Below are 14141 nucleotides of genomic sequence, written 5' to 3' on the forward strand. Positions count from 1 at the left end.
AGAACAGAAGCAATGTGGATTAGAACATGAAGGAAGACTGACAGCCTCAGTCTGAACAGGTCCTGAGAACTGAGCCAACCTCTGCAGGGGATTGTTGACACCGAGGAACAGCAGTAAATGTAGGGAATAATGGGACGAGTGGACTGATGGGTTCTTCAGGACAGCTCACTCAGGATCATCTCCACAGAGGAACTACAGGAACTACATTCTACAAACATCACTGAGACATTGATCATGAAGACTTGTGGACTCACTCAGCCTTCCTGCAGTTCTTCACAGCTGGGATCAGTCTGAATCGTCCCTCTTCTGATGTGTTGTAGTTATACAGGTCCAACTCCTCCAGGACCTGGTCTGACATCTGCAGCATGTAGGCCAGAGCTGAGCAGTGGATCCCAGAGAGTCTCTTCTCTGATCTGTTCTCTGACTTCAGGAACTCTTGGATCTCCTGATGGACTGAGAGGTCCTTCATCTCCGTCAGACAGTGGAAGATGTTGATGCATCTGTCAGGAGACACTTTTTCACTGTTGACCTTCTTCAGGTTCTGGATGACTCTCTGGATGATTTCTGGACTGATCTCTGTCCGACCCAGCAGACCTTCTAAGAGTCTCTGGTTGGATTCCAGAGAGAGGCCATGAAGGAAGCGGACAAACAGGTCCAGGTGGCCGTTCCCACTCCTGACGGATTTCTCCAGGACGACCACCAGCAAATCATCAAGAGATCTGAAAGCATGATCCTCTCCAAAGAAGGTCTTCAGTGCGTCTCTCTTCCTGCTGGTGAAACAGTGGAACATGGAGACTGCAGCCAGAAACTCCTGAACACTCAGATGGACGAAGCTGTAGACGGCTTTCTGGAAGATCACAGACTCTCTTCTGAAGATCTGAGTACAGATTCCAGAGTACAGCGAGGCCTCAGTCACATCCAGACCACACTGCTCCAGGTCTTCTTGGTAGAACAGGATGTTTCCTCTGTCCAGATGTTCCAAGGCCATCCTGCCCAGCTTCAGAAGAAGCTCCCTGTCAGCCTCCGTCAGCTCCTGTGGACCCGTCTCAGGTCCTTCATGGTACTTGAGCTTCTTCCTGTGTGTCTGAACCAGCACAAAGTGGGAGTACATGTCAGTCAGGGTCTGGGGCAGCTCTCCTCTCTGCTCGCTGCTCAACATGTGCTCCAGAACTGTAGCAGTGATCCAGCAGAAGACTGGGATTCCACACATGATGTGGAGGCTCCTGGATGTCTGGATGTGGGAGATGATCCTGCTGCTCAGCTCCTCATCACTCAGCCTCCTCCTGAAGTACTCCTCCTTCTGGGCGTCAGTGAAGCCTCGCACTTCTGTCAGTCTGTCCACACATGTTGGAGGGATCTGATGGGCCGCCGCCGGTCGGGAAGTGATCCAGACCCGAGCCGAGGGCAGCAGATCCCCCCGGATGAGGTTAGTGAGCAGCTCACTGACTGAAGACTGCTGGGAGACGTCAAGCAGCCGCCGGCTGCTGCTGAAGTCCAGAGAAAGTCTGCTTTCATCCAGACCGTCCAAGATGAAGAGCAGCCTGCAGACATCCAGCTCCTCTGCCGTCAGCTTCTGGAGCGTGGGATGGAAAACAGCCAGCAGCGAGAGGAGGCTGTACGGCCGCTCTCCCAGCAGGTTCAGCTCCCTGAAGGAGAGCACCACCAGCACCCCCACATCCTGGTTCTCCAGGCCCTCGGCCCAGTCCAGAGTGAACTTGTGCACCGAGAAGGTTTTTCCACTACCGGCCACGCCGCTGGTCACAACCACTCGGATGTGTCTGAGCTGCTGGGCCGAGGCTTTGAAGATGTCCTGAACCCTGATGGCAGAGTGACGGAGGCTCTTCTTCCTGATGGCAGAGTGATGGAGGCTCTTCTTCCTGGAAGCTGTCTCCAGAAGCTTCAGCTCAGGCTCCCTCTGAAGCTCCTCACTGTGTTCCTCTGTGATGTGGAGCTCAGTGTAGATCCTGTTGAGGAGGCTTCCTCCTCCTGCTTCATCACTTCCTTCAGTCACACGTTCACATCTCCTCCTCAGACTCTTCTTGTGTTCTTCTAGAAGCTGCTGCAGACCCACACCTGCTCAGAGACAACAACAACAGTCAGACTGCACACAAACAACCATGGGGCTATTGCACAAAAGTCGGATAAATACATCCAGGATAAATGAAAATGCGCGGCTTGAGTCAGCCGAGTCGGTGTTTTCTCGGATTAATCGGTTGCACGTTTGCCGAGCCAGGATGAAAAGACGCGGCTTACTCAAGCCAGGTGAGGAGCATCAGGATAAGTGCGCGTTCACAGCGTTCTTCAGAAGACCACGAGATCGATCACAGAGTCACAGATTGAAAATGGAACAAGGACGAGCATCTTACTTCACACGGGATGAGCAGCAGTGTGCGGACTACACCGCGGCTGTCGGGGGGGCTCACTTAAAAAGGGGGGTGCCCCAGAGCAAGGACTTTCCACAAAACACGTGCATTAATTTCACTCCATATATTCCAGCCTGTACGTCTGCTTTAAGTGACGTTTAAGGCATAGCGCCCCCACGCTTCAATGGTGAGGACAGGTACTGCATGCAGGCCGCAGCTTTATTAAAGTGAAATAGTGACGCTCAGATCAGACACAAGAAATGGCCTAATTCTGCATGTGATCCATGATTATGGTCATACAAAAATGATAATTATAAAATACAGGAAATACACGGGTGAAACAGCATTTTGCCAATATTTAGGATATTTATTCAAGAATATTTCAACTCTGTGTCCGTGTTCTCTAATTGAATCAATTGTCCTCATGTTGTGTTCTGTTTCATCCCTCATCTGTCATGAAGAACAAACCTGTCCGGCTAGAAAAGAACCTGCAGCAGGTGAAAACCAGACATAAAAATATTCTGCAGTCTGGTAAGTTACTTAAGTGTCGCCCAAAGAGCAGTTATCAAATGAAGTGATAAATTTGTTTCTTCTGAGAATGAATTTCTGTCGGATTTTAGCCGTTAAAAAAGTGGAGTCAGAATGATGTGGGACCCTTTCACTCCTAAAGGTGGAGTCCTGAAATAAGGTGATTTTCCTATTTTCAGGAGACAGTTAAGACAAAATGATGCTGTCTGTTATATTGTCGTCCATTTCAGTGGTGTGATACATTTATTTTTCCTTTGTTTCTCATTTTACTCATTGTGTAGCTTCAGGGTTCTTTTCTTTTATTTTTTATTCTTTATTTTTTACATCAGTGTGGTTTAGTACCAATTTCATCAAGGTTTGTTTTCCCATTGTCTTTACAATAATTGTGAACCTTTTATTGTAGGACTTGTATTAATAAAGAAAGGATTCTGAAACGTCTGTGTTGAAAGTTATTTTGGTCTTCATATAATCTCAGCAACAACATAATACTAAAGTCAACCAGACGTAGTTGCAGATGCAGCGACTACAGCGGTAAGATTTGGCTGCAGGATGATTAAATGATGTAATGTGTAGAAAAATCCAGGAAATGCTGTAAACCACGCCCATTTCTCACATTGTTGACAGCAGTTTAATCTTATCCTGGGTAGTTAGCCTGCTGTGGAGCAGGTTAGCTTCAGAGAATAAATCACCACGGTGACTGGTCCGGGATAAACTTGGCCAGCTTTTGTGCAATCGACTTGAGGCTAATTTCGTCCAGTATAACCACAAGATCGCCACAGGATAACAACAGTTTGCCGGCTTAATCCCTTATCCTGGTTTTGTGCAATAGCCCCCAGCTCTCATGTCTCTACAACACAACAACCAGTCCCAGTTCCTCAGCAGACACATGTCCACTCTTACTTGGTGCAGCTCTGCTTCTGGATCTTTCTGGCTGCTCCTCACAAACATCACTCCTCCTCTTCCTCTTTCTGTGGACACCAAGCAACATTTCCTCTGAGCAACACAACACAGGAAAGACACAAAGATCCAGCTTCAAATACTGGAGCTGAATCTGAACGTGAGCTCAACGTCTCTCAGTCTGCCTTTAACGGAAATGAAAGAAAAAAGTTTCTTACTTTGTGTCTGAAGGTCCAGGTTCAACACTGAAGTTTGGTACTAAACCTTTGGACCAGTCACTCTTCAGAGACAACCTTAGAGAGAAATCAGAGGATTTAGAAACAGCTTGAATGGTTCAGTCAGTTCACTGTAAACCCAGTTGTTTATGAAGAGATGAACATGACAGAGGTCAAAGGTCACACCCAAACTGCCCAATCAGGAGTTTGACAGCAGGTCCAAATGTTCTGTTGGCTCCTTGACAGATCAGGAGGTTCTGACAGTTTACACACATTCATTCAACATGTGAGACGTACATGTCCAACCTGGAGAGGAAGGTTCACACACCTTCCACACATGACGGCAACATTAGAAGAGTCAGATCACTCTGTGGTGGCAGGAAGAAACACTGAAGAGAACACCTGACGGCTCTTACCTGTCCACACCTGACCTGCCCTCCTCTTCATCCACATCGGACATCTTCAGTCACTGAGACAGAGCGCGCGCGCACACACACACACACACACACACGCACACACACACACACACACGTTTGTACTTATATCGTTGTGAGGACACTCACTGACATAATGCATTTCCGAGCCCCTTACCCTAACCCTAACCATCAAAAATAAATGCCTAACCCTAACCTCTGCCCTAAACCTAACCTAAACCCAATTGTAACCCTAAATCAAAAACGAAGTCTTAACCCTCAAAAAGGCCAAAAAAGGCCTTTTGAAAAGTGAGGACCGGCAAAAATGTCCTCACTTTGCAAAAATGTCCTCACTCTGTTGGTGAAATACGAATTTTGGTCCTTACTTTTGGGTATGTACAAGAACACACACACACACACACACACACACACACACACACACACACACACACACACACACACACACACACACACACACACACACACACACAGATAACAATAACACAACATCAACTTTCAGTTCAAATCCAGTCACTTCATTCTGAGTGGAGCAGCTCTACTAATAAAGACTAAATTCTACTGCTCCAGTGTTTCTGGGAAACATCATTTCACCTGCTGTTTGTCCATTTTCTGTTCCACAGATTGATAAAACATGTTCCACATTTGAGGCGAGACAAAGTTCAGTCAGGAACCAATGTTGAAAGAGTCTGACCTTTATTCTGTTGGAGAAAATGAAGAAAGGAGCGGATGTGACTGTATTCTTCATTTGTAGAGCACATTGGACCAGGTCCAGATCTAAATCCACTAGAACTTGACCTCTCTTGACTACATTGGACTAGGTTCACCCCACCAGCCACATCTAGCCCCCCCCCCCCCCCCACAGCCCCGACCCCACACAGATGCAGACAGATATGTATGGATGCGATGGATGGATGGATGCATGTTGGCTCCGTCGATCTAGAGAGATCAAGGACAAGCCGGGGCGAAGTTATGGAGGAACGACAGATCCCCCTTCTCAGCCTCGCTGGTAGTGTCCAACGGAAGAGACAGGCCCATACAGTTGGTACCAACTTGGCTACAGGAGTTTCTGGAAGGTACCGTAACGCGAGGACCAACTGCCTTCAGGGCTCCACTTCAAATTTTCTGTAGGGGAGGTCTCCCTTTGCCTTTGTCACGACCACAAGGCAGTGGTGCTATTTTACCAATAACTGGGGATTGCGACATGCAGACCGGGGGGGACAGGAATCAAACTAATAACTTCCCAATTGTAAGATGACTGCTCTCCCCACTAGACATCAGCTGCCCCATTAATCATGATGATGGCTGTGATATTGACCATATCAATATAATAATGATGATCAAAATTATACATTGATGACTGAATCAGAAATACAATCCTAAAACCAATCCATCAATAACAACCTCAATCAGTCTGAACAGTTCCTGAGCAGCTTTTGTTCTGTTTATGCCTGTCTGTCCTCCAGAAATCACAGCTGATTGGTTTCTGATCACTTTCATGGTGAAAACATGTGGTTCTCCTGCAGATTTCATGGCTGTGGGGCCAGAGGGACCTCAGCAAGATGGCCGCCCCTAAGGCACATGACCTCCAGCTGCGTCAGGATGTCATGATATCTTTGGCCCCGCCCCCTGCTATGGGTGAAGTTTCGTCCCTTTTTCTAAACAGTCAATGGTTTGGATCAGAAAGTGACTGAACTCTGTTTCAGGCTCTGCCACTGGGGAGTTGAGGAGCTGACAAGAACAAACCAGAGACTGAAATCATTCTGAGTAAAGAGAGAAAAATAACTTAAGGACTTCAATCACTTTTTTACTTTCACTTTCAACACGAGTCTCAGTTCTCAGCGGGAAAATAGAGATAAATAAACCAAGCAGGGAAATTCAGAGCAAATGTCAAGCCTGAAATCAGTCCATCGTCCAGTTTCCAGCTCTGAATGACTCTAAAAGTAGCTGAACATCGTGACACAAGGAGACAGAGAGGCCATTAAAACTCACCGTTTGTCCTCTGGACCAGTCAGATGGAGCAGAAATCCGAGAGGCAGAGAGATATCTCTCTGACCTCTGCAGTTAGAACGGCGGCTTTATATCAGAGTCGCGATGAAAAAGAGAAGAAAGCTGTGAAGTGAAGGCGCGCACTTCTCTCCACCAGTGGAACAGGAAGTGTTTTGAAAGGAGATGCAGTGCTGCTCTGGTGCGGAAATGCAAACGCAACGGGTTGCCAGGTCTGACACGAAATCAGCCCACACAGTTCAAAACAGACGCAGCAAGTTCAACAGTGCCGCTGCTGCCAAGGTAGGGGATGCTGAGAAACACGTGATCATTCAGGGAAGCACGCGCGTGCGGACGTGTGTGTGCCAATCTGTCTGTCCTGAGTAAGAGCTGTAAGTGAGTAAAAGAAAGTCACCACAATCTTCAAAAGTTGTTTGGAATTAGGTTCTCAAATGCGTCAAAAAAAAAAAAAAATCAGCTCATTTAAAAAAATTGATGAATGTATTCAGACCTATCAGTGTGTACAAAGATATTCAGAGTTGAAAAATAGACACAATCAGTTGGAGGAGCTAAAAATACAGACAGCTCAAACAGCCTGTCTGGAACCTTGGTTCTCAAACTGTGGTACGCGTACCACTGGTGGCACGTGAGCTCCCTCTAGTGGTATGCGGGGGAATCACAGAAATATATATATTCTCTGAAAATTAGTTAAAGCAGAACTATGCAACTTTTTTACCTCAATAAATGTTTTTTCAGAATCCCTGTGGGGGTAAACAAAGACTTGTCACGGTGATTCACCTGTCCGTCTATTGCCCCCAGGGTCTGTGTCCTGAAAACAGCACTTGTAACTTTCAGAGGAGCGGACCCGACTACATCTCGCGAGAACAACCTGCTTTACGGCACTCATACGGGAGTACAAGTATAAAAGCGCGTAAAACAAACATGAAACCCTCGCTTGTGTCAGCAATGCCACCCTTAGGTGCTCACGGATGGCAGAACCAAAGAGACAGAAAAAAAACTTTGTCTAACAAGTGGAAAACAAGAAAACGGGAGTGGGACGCTCTCTGCACGGGGGCGGGGGTGGGGGAGGGGGGGTGATGTAGAGAACTTTTACGACAGTGAGCTTTCACAGGAGACCAGAAGGGGGAGTGTAAAGCAAATCTTGTATAGTTCTCCTTCAAGTCAAAATGTTCGTAAACAAATATTACCACAAAAATACATAATTTAAAATTAAAATGCATCAAATCAATTGTAATTCACATTCAGTTGTTCTAATTTATTTCGTTGGACTGCGACGTGGTCACGTTCACTCATGTAGTAGCGCGCACATACGTCATCCATGATTAAACTCGATATCTAAACTCCCCTATTTGTCCAAATTGTTAGAAAAGGTGGTGGCGACACAGCTCACATCTTTTGTACAAGAGTATGACATCTATGACATTTTTCAGTCAGGGTTTCGTAAACACCATTCTACAGAGACTGCCCTGCTGAAAGTGTCCAGTGACATCCTTTTTTTTTTTTTTTTTTTTTTTTTTTTTTAATTTACCCTTGTCCTGTTCGGCAGCTGGGTCTTGCAATATTGTATGATTGTAGCGTTTTACTATCCGAACAGATTTTCATGTTAGCAGCAGGACGACACTGAATCTCCTCCTGCTGCTGCCTTTATTTAAAGCTGGCATCCGGCATGGCTGCCTGTCCGGCAGCCATGCCGGATGGACCCCTTTATCTTGCCCCCCTTATCTTGCCCTCCTTTATCTTTCTCTCATGAAAGAGAGAAAGATAAAGGGGGGGTGGGGGGGGGTTGGGGGGGGGGGCACAACCTATGTACAAATTCACAATACAAAACAGTATTGTCGATGCACCACATGTAACCAAGAACAATGCCAAACCCCACTCTCAGCAACACCAAAACAGAGCCGACAACCAACACCAAAACTGACAGAACCATATATATATATATATATATATATATATATATATATATATATATATATATATATATATATATATATATATATATATATTAAGGGTGTCCTCAGATAGTCGACGATTCGATTATTTGTTTGAATGCCAATCAAGCAGTCGAAGCATCGAAAAAATGTGGTTATTAAAGCAGGACCATTCCATTACAGCTGTATGGGGGTGCTGAATGACTGATTTTACATAGAATTGCTTGGGGGGTTTTTTTCCAAATAAACATGATATAAATCCTATTTAATATACATGTTAGCCTATCAAATATACTGTGGAAAAATTTACTTGTACTTTTATTCAATGTTCTATCTATTTAGTGTTTGTGAATGAACCACCATGGTGAGTGGCACAATCCGATTTTGCGCAGAGCTCCGTCACAGAGCAGCATCTCGGTGGTGATTTGGCTTAACTTTAAAAGGCTCACAATGTCGGGAAAAAAACAGAACTTCAGACCAAGGCAAAGATGATCCAAAAAAACCGTCAAATGCAAGTTGTGTCCTTTCATATCACTTCACAACAACATGGCTTTCCACCTTTAACGGGTCAGTCGCCAGATAATTGGGTTAATAAAAGACGGTTCTGTTACTCATTTCTCATTTTTAATGCTGACTTTTAATTGGTTTAATTGTAATATTTTAGGTTATTATTATATTATTATTTTTATTTATCTAAAAGGCTAATTCTATTTAGTTTAATGTTTGTTTTTGCATGGATGTTGCGCTGCGAAACGGACCCCACACAGTGCAATTAAGCCTATTTCATTTAATTTGAGCAGATAATGTGAGAAATTGTTTAGCCAAAAATGTGAGCTTATCTGCAGAGATTATAGATATAAATAAATGACATGCTTTAGCCCGTTTGTTAGAAGTGGGTTTGGTTCTGGTCATTTGAACTATACTTAATTTGTTTGATGTTTAGAGTTACCGACACTTTGTTCCAATCTATGTTTCAGTGTGTAGGAAAAAAAAAGTGTTGTTTTACCTGCCTGCGCTGTTTTGTTTTTTTTTTTGTTTGTTTGTTTTGTTTAATTTTTTTATTATTAGTGCAATCAGGGCCAACTGTTTGCATAGGTGCCCGTGAGCACCGCTCTGCACTGTGCTGCGCTCCGATGCCCGTGTAGGCACACTTCACATCAGAGAGCCAAGCCGCTCCCCCAGGCAGACGACCACGCTCCGGTTCAGAAATGGGGCAGAGGAAAGCCCCGGCCGGGGACCCCGGCGGTCCCGGGGCCGCGGAGCCACGACCGGCAGGAGCCGGTCCACCCTGGGCACCGGACGCCCGGGGCGGGCAGAGCCGAGAGCCCAAGGCCCAAGAGCCAACCCCCCACACAGGCGGAAGGCCATGACCCACCCGGGAGAACCAGCCCACACGGGTGGCTACCCACCCCAGGCCAGTACACCCCCCAGCGCTCCAGCCACGCACCCCGAGATCCAGGCCACACACACACACACGGAGTCCACTCTAACCCAAACACACTCACCTTCCCACGTCATCCAACCGTCATGTCCTGTGGAAGACAGGGAACACCGAACCCCACATCCAGGAAACGGGGGGCGCAGAAGACCCCATTGCCCCGCCCCCACCCCCCGGCTTGTGAGTGTTGATGGAGTATATGTTGCTTGCGATTAAAATTGAGGGGCAGTAACCACACCGTGCCGCGAGTGAGGCCAAACGAGCAGTCCCATCGACCTGAACAGCCCCACCCCCGACATATGTGTTTGTATGTATTTGGTCGTGTTAGATGACTAAGTGACCAGTGTCCAGTGACATCCTGATGTCGGCCGACTTGGGGAGGTGCACAGTGCTGGTCCTGGTGGACCTGTCTTCAGCCTTTGACACGGTTGACCATCAGATCCTGATAAACAGGCTGTAGGACCTGATTGGCCTGTCAGGTCCAGTGCTCAAATGGTTCTCCTCATATCTCACTGGCAGGAGCTTTAGTGTGTCAGCCAACAACACCATGTCTGAGCCAGCCAGCCTGCAGTATGGCGTGCCTCAGGGCTCAGTTCTGGGACCCCTCCTGTTCCTTCTGTATTTGCTTCCTCTGGGTCAGATAATTCAGCAGTTCAGCGATGTCTCGTACCTCCTATTTGCAGATGACCTGCAGCTGTACTGCACCTTCAAGCCCTCTGAAGCCCACAAACTGAGCTCACTAATGAACTGCTTATCACTAATCAAGCAGTGGCTCAGCGACAACAGCCTCCAACTAAACCCAGAAAAAAGAGAGACCCTCATTATTGCCTCAGACAGTGCCACCCCCGCTATTAAGCAGCACATTGGTGATCTGAGCCCTTCAACCAAGACCGAATTGAGGAACCTTGGGGTGATCTTTGGCAGCGCCACGTCACTGGACCACCATTCAAGGCAGCTGGTAAGAACCTGTTTCTTCCAGCTGTGTAACATTGCTAAGCTCAGACCCATGGTGTCTCAGAATGAGCTTGAAGTGATCATCCATGTCTTTATATCATTGTGTCTCGACTACTGTAACAGCCTATTCACCTGTCTTAACAAGAAGGAGCTGGCCCACCTCCAGTATGTCCAAAACTCTGCTGCGAGGCTGCTGACCAGCACCAACAGGAGGTCCCACATTACTATTAGTTTAACCCTTTAAGCTCGGGGCCATTTTCGCCTAAAAGTTCAACTAAAGACGTACCCAAAGTAAACTGAATGCTGTTCTTGAACTGTTTGGAGTACATGCATGGTTGGGGTCTCATTTGAAAGCTGACAATCTGTATTTTCACCCAGTGCAGTCAGAATTACTCTAGGTGCTACTGGCACATATTTATGTTGCAGCACACTGAATTAGGATGAATTTCATTCTCGCCTGAATTTTTTTCCCTCATAAAACACCTGGAAATAAGTGTGGAAGCACTGAAATAGCTTGAAAACGCAATTTTGCTAAAGCCTGGGGTCTTACATAGTTCAGTTCAAAATGTCAGAGCAGTACTACAAGAAATGAGTGTTTCACACATGTATTTGTACTGCTATGCCCCGACGGGGTCAATTTTGGACATCCTCTGTATACCCTCTGGATGCCCTCTGTACAATGGTATATGTTGGTTTTTGGCCCGTTTTTACATTATTTTCACTCCAAAAACTCATAAAGTTCTCAAAAAATCACTTCAGATAGGCTTCAGTGTGGGATAAAGCACTCAGATTGAGAGGAGCAGGGATAGACAGCAGGTGCATCCCTCAGCAGATGTCTGAGAAGTCAAAACCCCGCTAGCGGGCCAGCCAGCCATTCAGCAAGCTCATTGGCTACCAGCCCTGTCAGTCAAACGTTTCCACCGACGTGATTGGCTCAGAATTCAATGATGACGAGCGATGACGACCGATGACGTGGGTCCATCAGTCTCAGCAGCGGTTGGCTGGTTAGCCGTTGGCAGTGTTGGGAATAACGGCGTTAGAATAAACGGCGTTAGTAACGGCGTTATTTTTTTCAGAAACGAATAATCTAATTAGTTACTTTTCCCATTGTTGCAACGCCGTTACAGTTACTAAGAATATGAAGTGGCGCGTTACTACAATTAGATTGAATGAAGCGCGAGTGTCGCTTCTGCCGCACGTCAGCTGCAGGAGAGAGGAGTGGGGAGGGGGGAATGGCGGGGTGATGAAGACGCGATGATGATTGGCTGGTGGGCGGGCATGCCCTGCTCACGTGTCTCACTCGCTGCACGCTCTGACCAGTAAACACAACAAGACAGAGACAATGGCGTGAAGCTCGAGCCCAGGACATAGAAAGGTAGCGTTCTGAAACTGGAATGCTCACTGGAGACTTTATCCAAGTCTGCCACATGCTAGCATGACGCTGCTGCTGCTGCTGCTGCTGACCCGACCCCGAGCCCAAACGCAGCAGGAGGGAGACGAGCCGCTCAGTTAAAACAAGCAGCCAGCAGGCGACCAGAGCCGAGCTGAACACTGACTGCAGGTCCACTGGAACACAGTAGGCTGAATGTACAGTTACAGAGATTTTCAATACTTAATGGCCAGAAGTTTACATTTGTGTTTTATTAACAGGCTGCAGTTTAGTTCAAATAAATACCAAATATTCTAAAATACTGTATGAAGTGTTTTTATTCTTCAATCAGTTGACATAAACATCTGTGATGTTATAGATGTTATAGAATGTGGTAATGTGTAGAACATGAAAAATAACGTCAGTTACATTGCTGAGTAACTAATTACTTTTTCAATGAGGTAACTGAGTTACTAACTCAATTACTTTTTGGGAGAAGTAATTTGTAATTGTAACTAATTACTTTTTTAAAGTAACTTGCCCAACACTGGCCGTTGGAGGGAGGGGTAAGTCATTTGATTGGTTGATTTAACGAACAGGGCGTTCGTCACTGGTGAAATGCACTGCACTTTGCACACAGACACTTTTTTCTATCATTCACATTGCACTAATGCACACAGCACTTTAAAGAAGGCTAATTTGCACATTAAGATTAATTTGCACAACGATTGTCATTTTAAATTATTTATTTATTTATTGGAAACCGTTTGTCTGTGGGTCTGGTCGGGTGTGGCGGCGGACCTGCAAGACAAACAAATGACAAATGAAATTGGAAACGTGCAATATATGTGCTTGATTTTAATTAGCTTTTCTTTTCGGTGTTGTCATGCATGCAGTGAGTGTGGAGAAGGTGTTGGGTGTGTGAATGTGGTGAAGTGTGTGTGTGATTTTAACTCACCTTTCTGCTCTTGTGTCCAGGAGTGGTGTCCAGCCAAAAGATTCCCCGGGGGACGGACACCACTAAAGAAAGTTCTGGGCTGGACCAAGAGTGGAAATGGGTGGAGGGTGGTTTCACGGATTTTAGATATGGTTTAGGATTTCATGTATTTATTTGGGGTCGTTAGTTTGGTTTATCCTTAAGTATGGGTTTTGTTTTCGTTAGGTTAATATTATGAGTTTATAGTGGAGGATTTTAACATAGTTTTAGAGATCTGATATTATGTTTTATACGCCCTGGAGTTTTTATGGTTTTAGCCTATTAAGCTGGGTGTACTTAAGGGCCCGAAGACCCTCAGTAGAGGGAGACCTGTGATTGTGTTGGCGGCAGCTGTGAGCTGTGAGCTGTGAGCTGTGAGCTGTGAGCTGTGAGCTGCAGCCTGACTCCGGAAATCCTCCAATGCACCTTTTTGCACTTTTGGCACTTCTGAACTTTATCTTTGATTTTTGCACGAGAAAATAAAAAAGAAGTGGACAACTCAACTTCGACTCATCTCTTCGTGCTCACTGTTCCTCCGCCGCTCACACCACGCTGTTTACAGTTGAAATATGATGAATAAGCAACGGAAACCGTTCAGTCGCCATATTGGATATCCTCAGAGTGAGTGAGAGAGGTCTGGATAAAAGTATCTGATAAAAAAAAAATGGATTATTATCGGACGCGGAGAGACGCGCCGCGTGCGCGCGTGGTGGTGCGTCTAATTCTGGATTATTTGCTTATTTCAAGACATGTTTTGGACAAAAGGCTATACTTTCTAGCTTTGTCTGGATGCATACATTTGGACTGTGGCAGTTTTTGCTGGATTATCTGGATTATGGATCATCTGTGATCAGTTATGAGCCTCCAAAGGTGAGTTGCGCTGTTTCCTTAATTTGCTGTATGTTGGACAAATGTGTTTATATTACCCGCTGTGGTAATCAGATCTGAAAGTGGTTTATACCAGTGGATTCATGAGAATATCAGCTTTCTAACGGTACATAGTACGTCTGTGGAATTTGCAAAATGTGTCTG

At 45.9% G+C, this 14141-nt stretch overlaps 1 protein-coding gene and 1 long non-coding RNA gene across 2 annotated transcripts in view; both read right to left on the reverse strand.

The window, feature by feature from the left end:
- LOC115402258 (NACHT, LRR and PYD domains-containing protein 3-like) overlaps positions 1–3242 on the reverse strand; it is a 69215-nt gene extending 65973 nt beyond the window's left edge. Inside the window, exons 1-2 of the mRNA XM_030110771.1 lie at positions 3234–3242; positions 255–2056 (exon numbers count right to left, since the gene is read on the reverse strand). Of these exons, the coding sequence (XP_029966631.1) occupies positions 255–2056; positions 3234–3242 (1811 nt within the window). The remainder of the gene's footprint in view (positions 1–254; positions 2057–3233) is intronic.
- Positions 3243–4100: 858 nt separating this feature from the next.
- On the reverse strand, positions 4101–5277 carry LOC115402078 (uncharacterized). The gene is made up of 3 exons (XR_003933069.1): positions 5029–5277; positions 4420–4472; positions 4101–4331 (listed from the first exon to the last, which is right to left on the reverse strand). It is a non-coding gene; the product is annotated as an uncharacterized LOC115402078 (long non-coding RNA).
- Between the last annotated feature and the right edge of the window lie 8864 nt (positions 5278–14141).

This window comes from Salarias fasciatus, chromosome 15 (assembly GCF_902148845.1).
Source record: "Salarias fasciatus chromosome 15, fSalaFa1.1, whole genome shotgun sequence".
Classification (NCBI taxonomy): Eukaryota; Metazoa; Chordata; class Actinopteri; order Blenniiformes; family Blenniidae; genus Salarias; species Salarias fasciatus.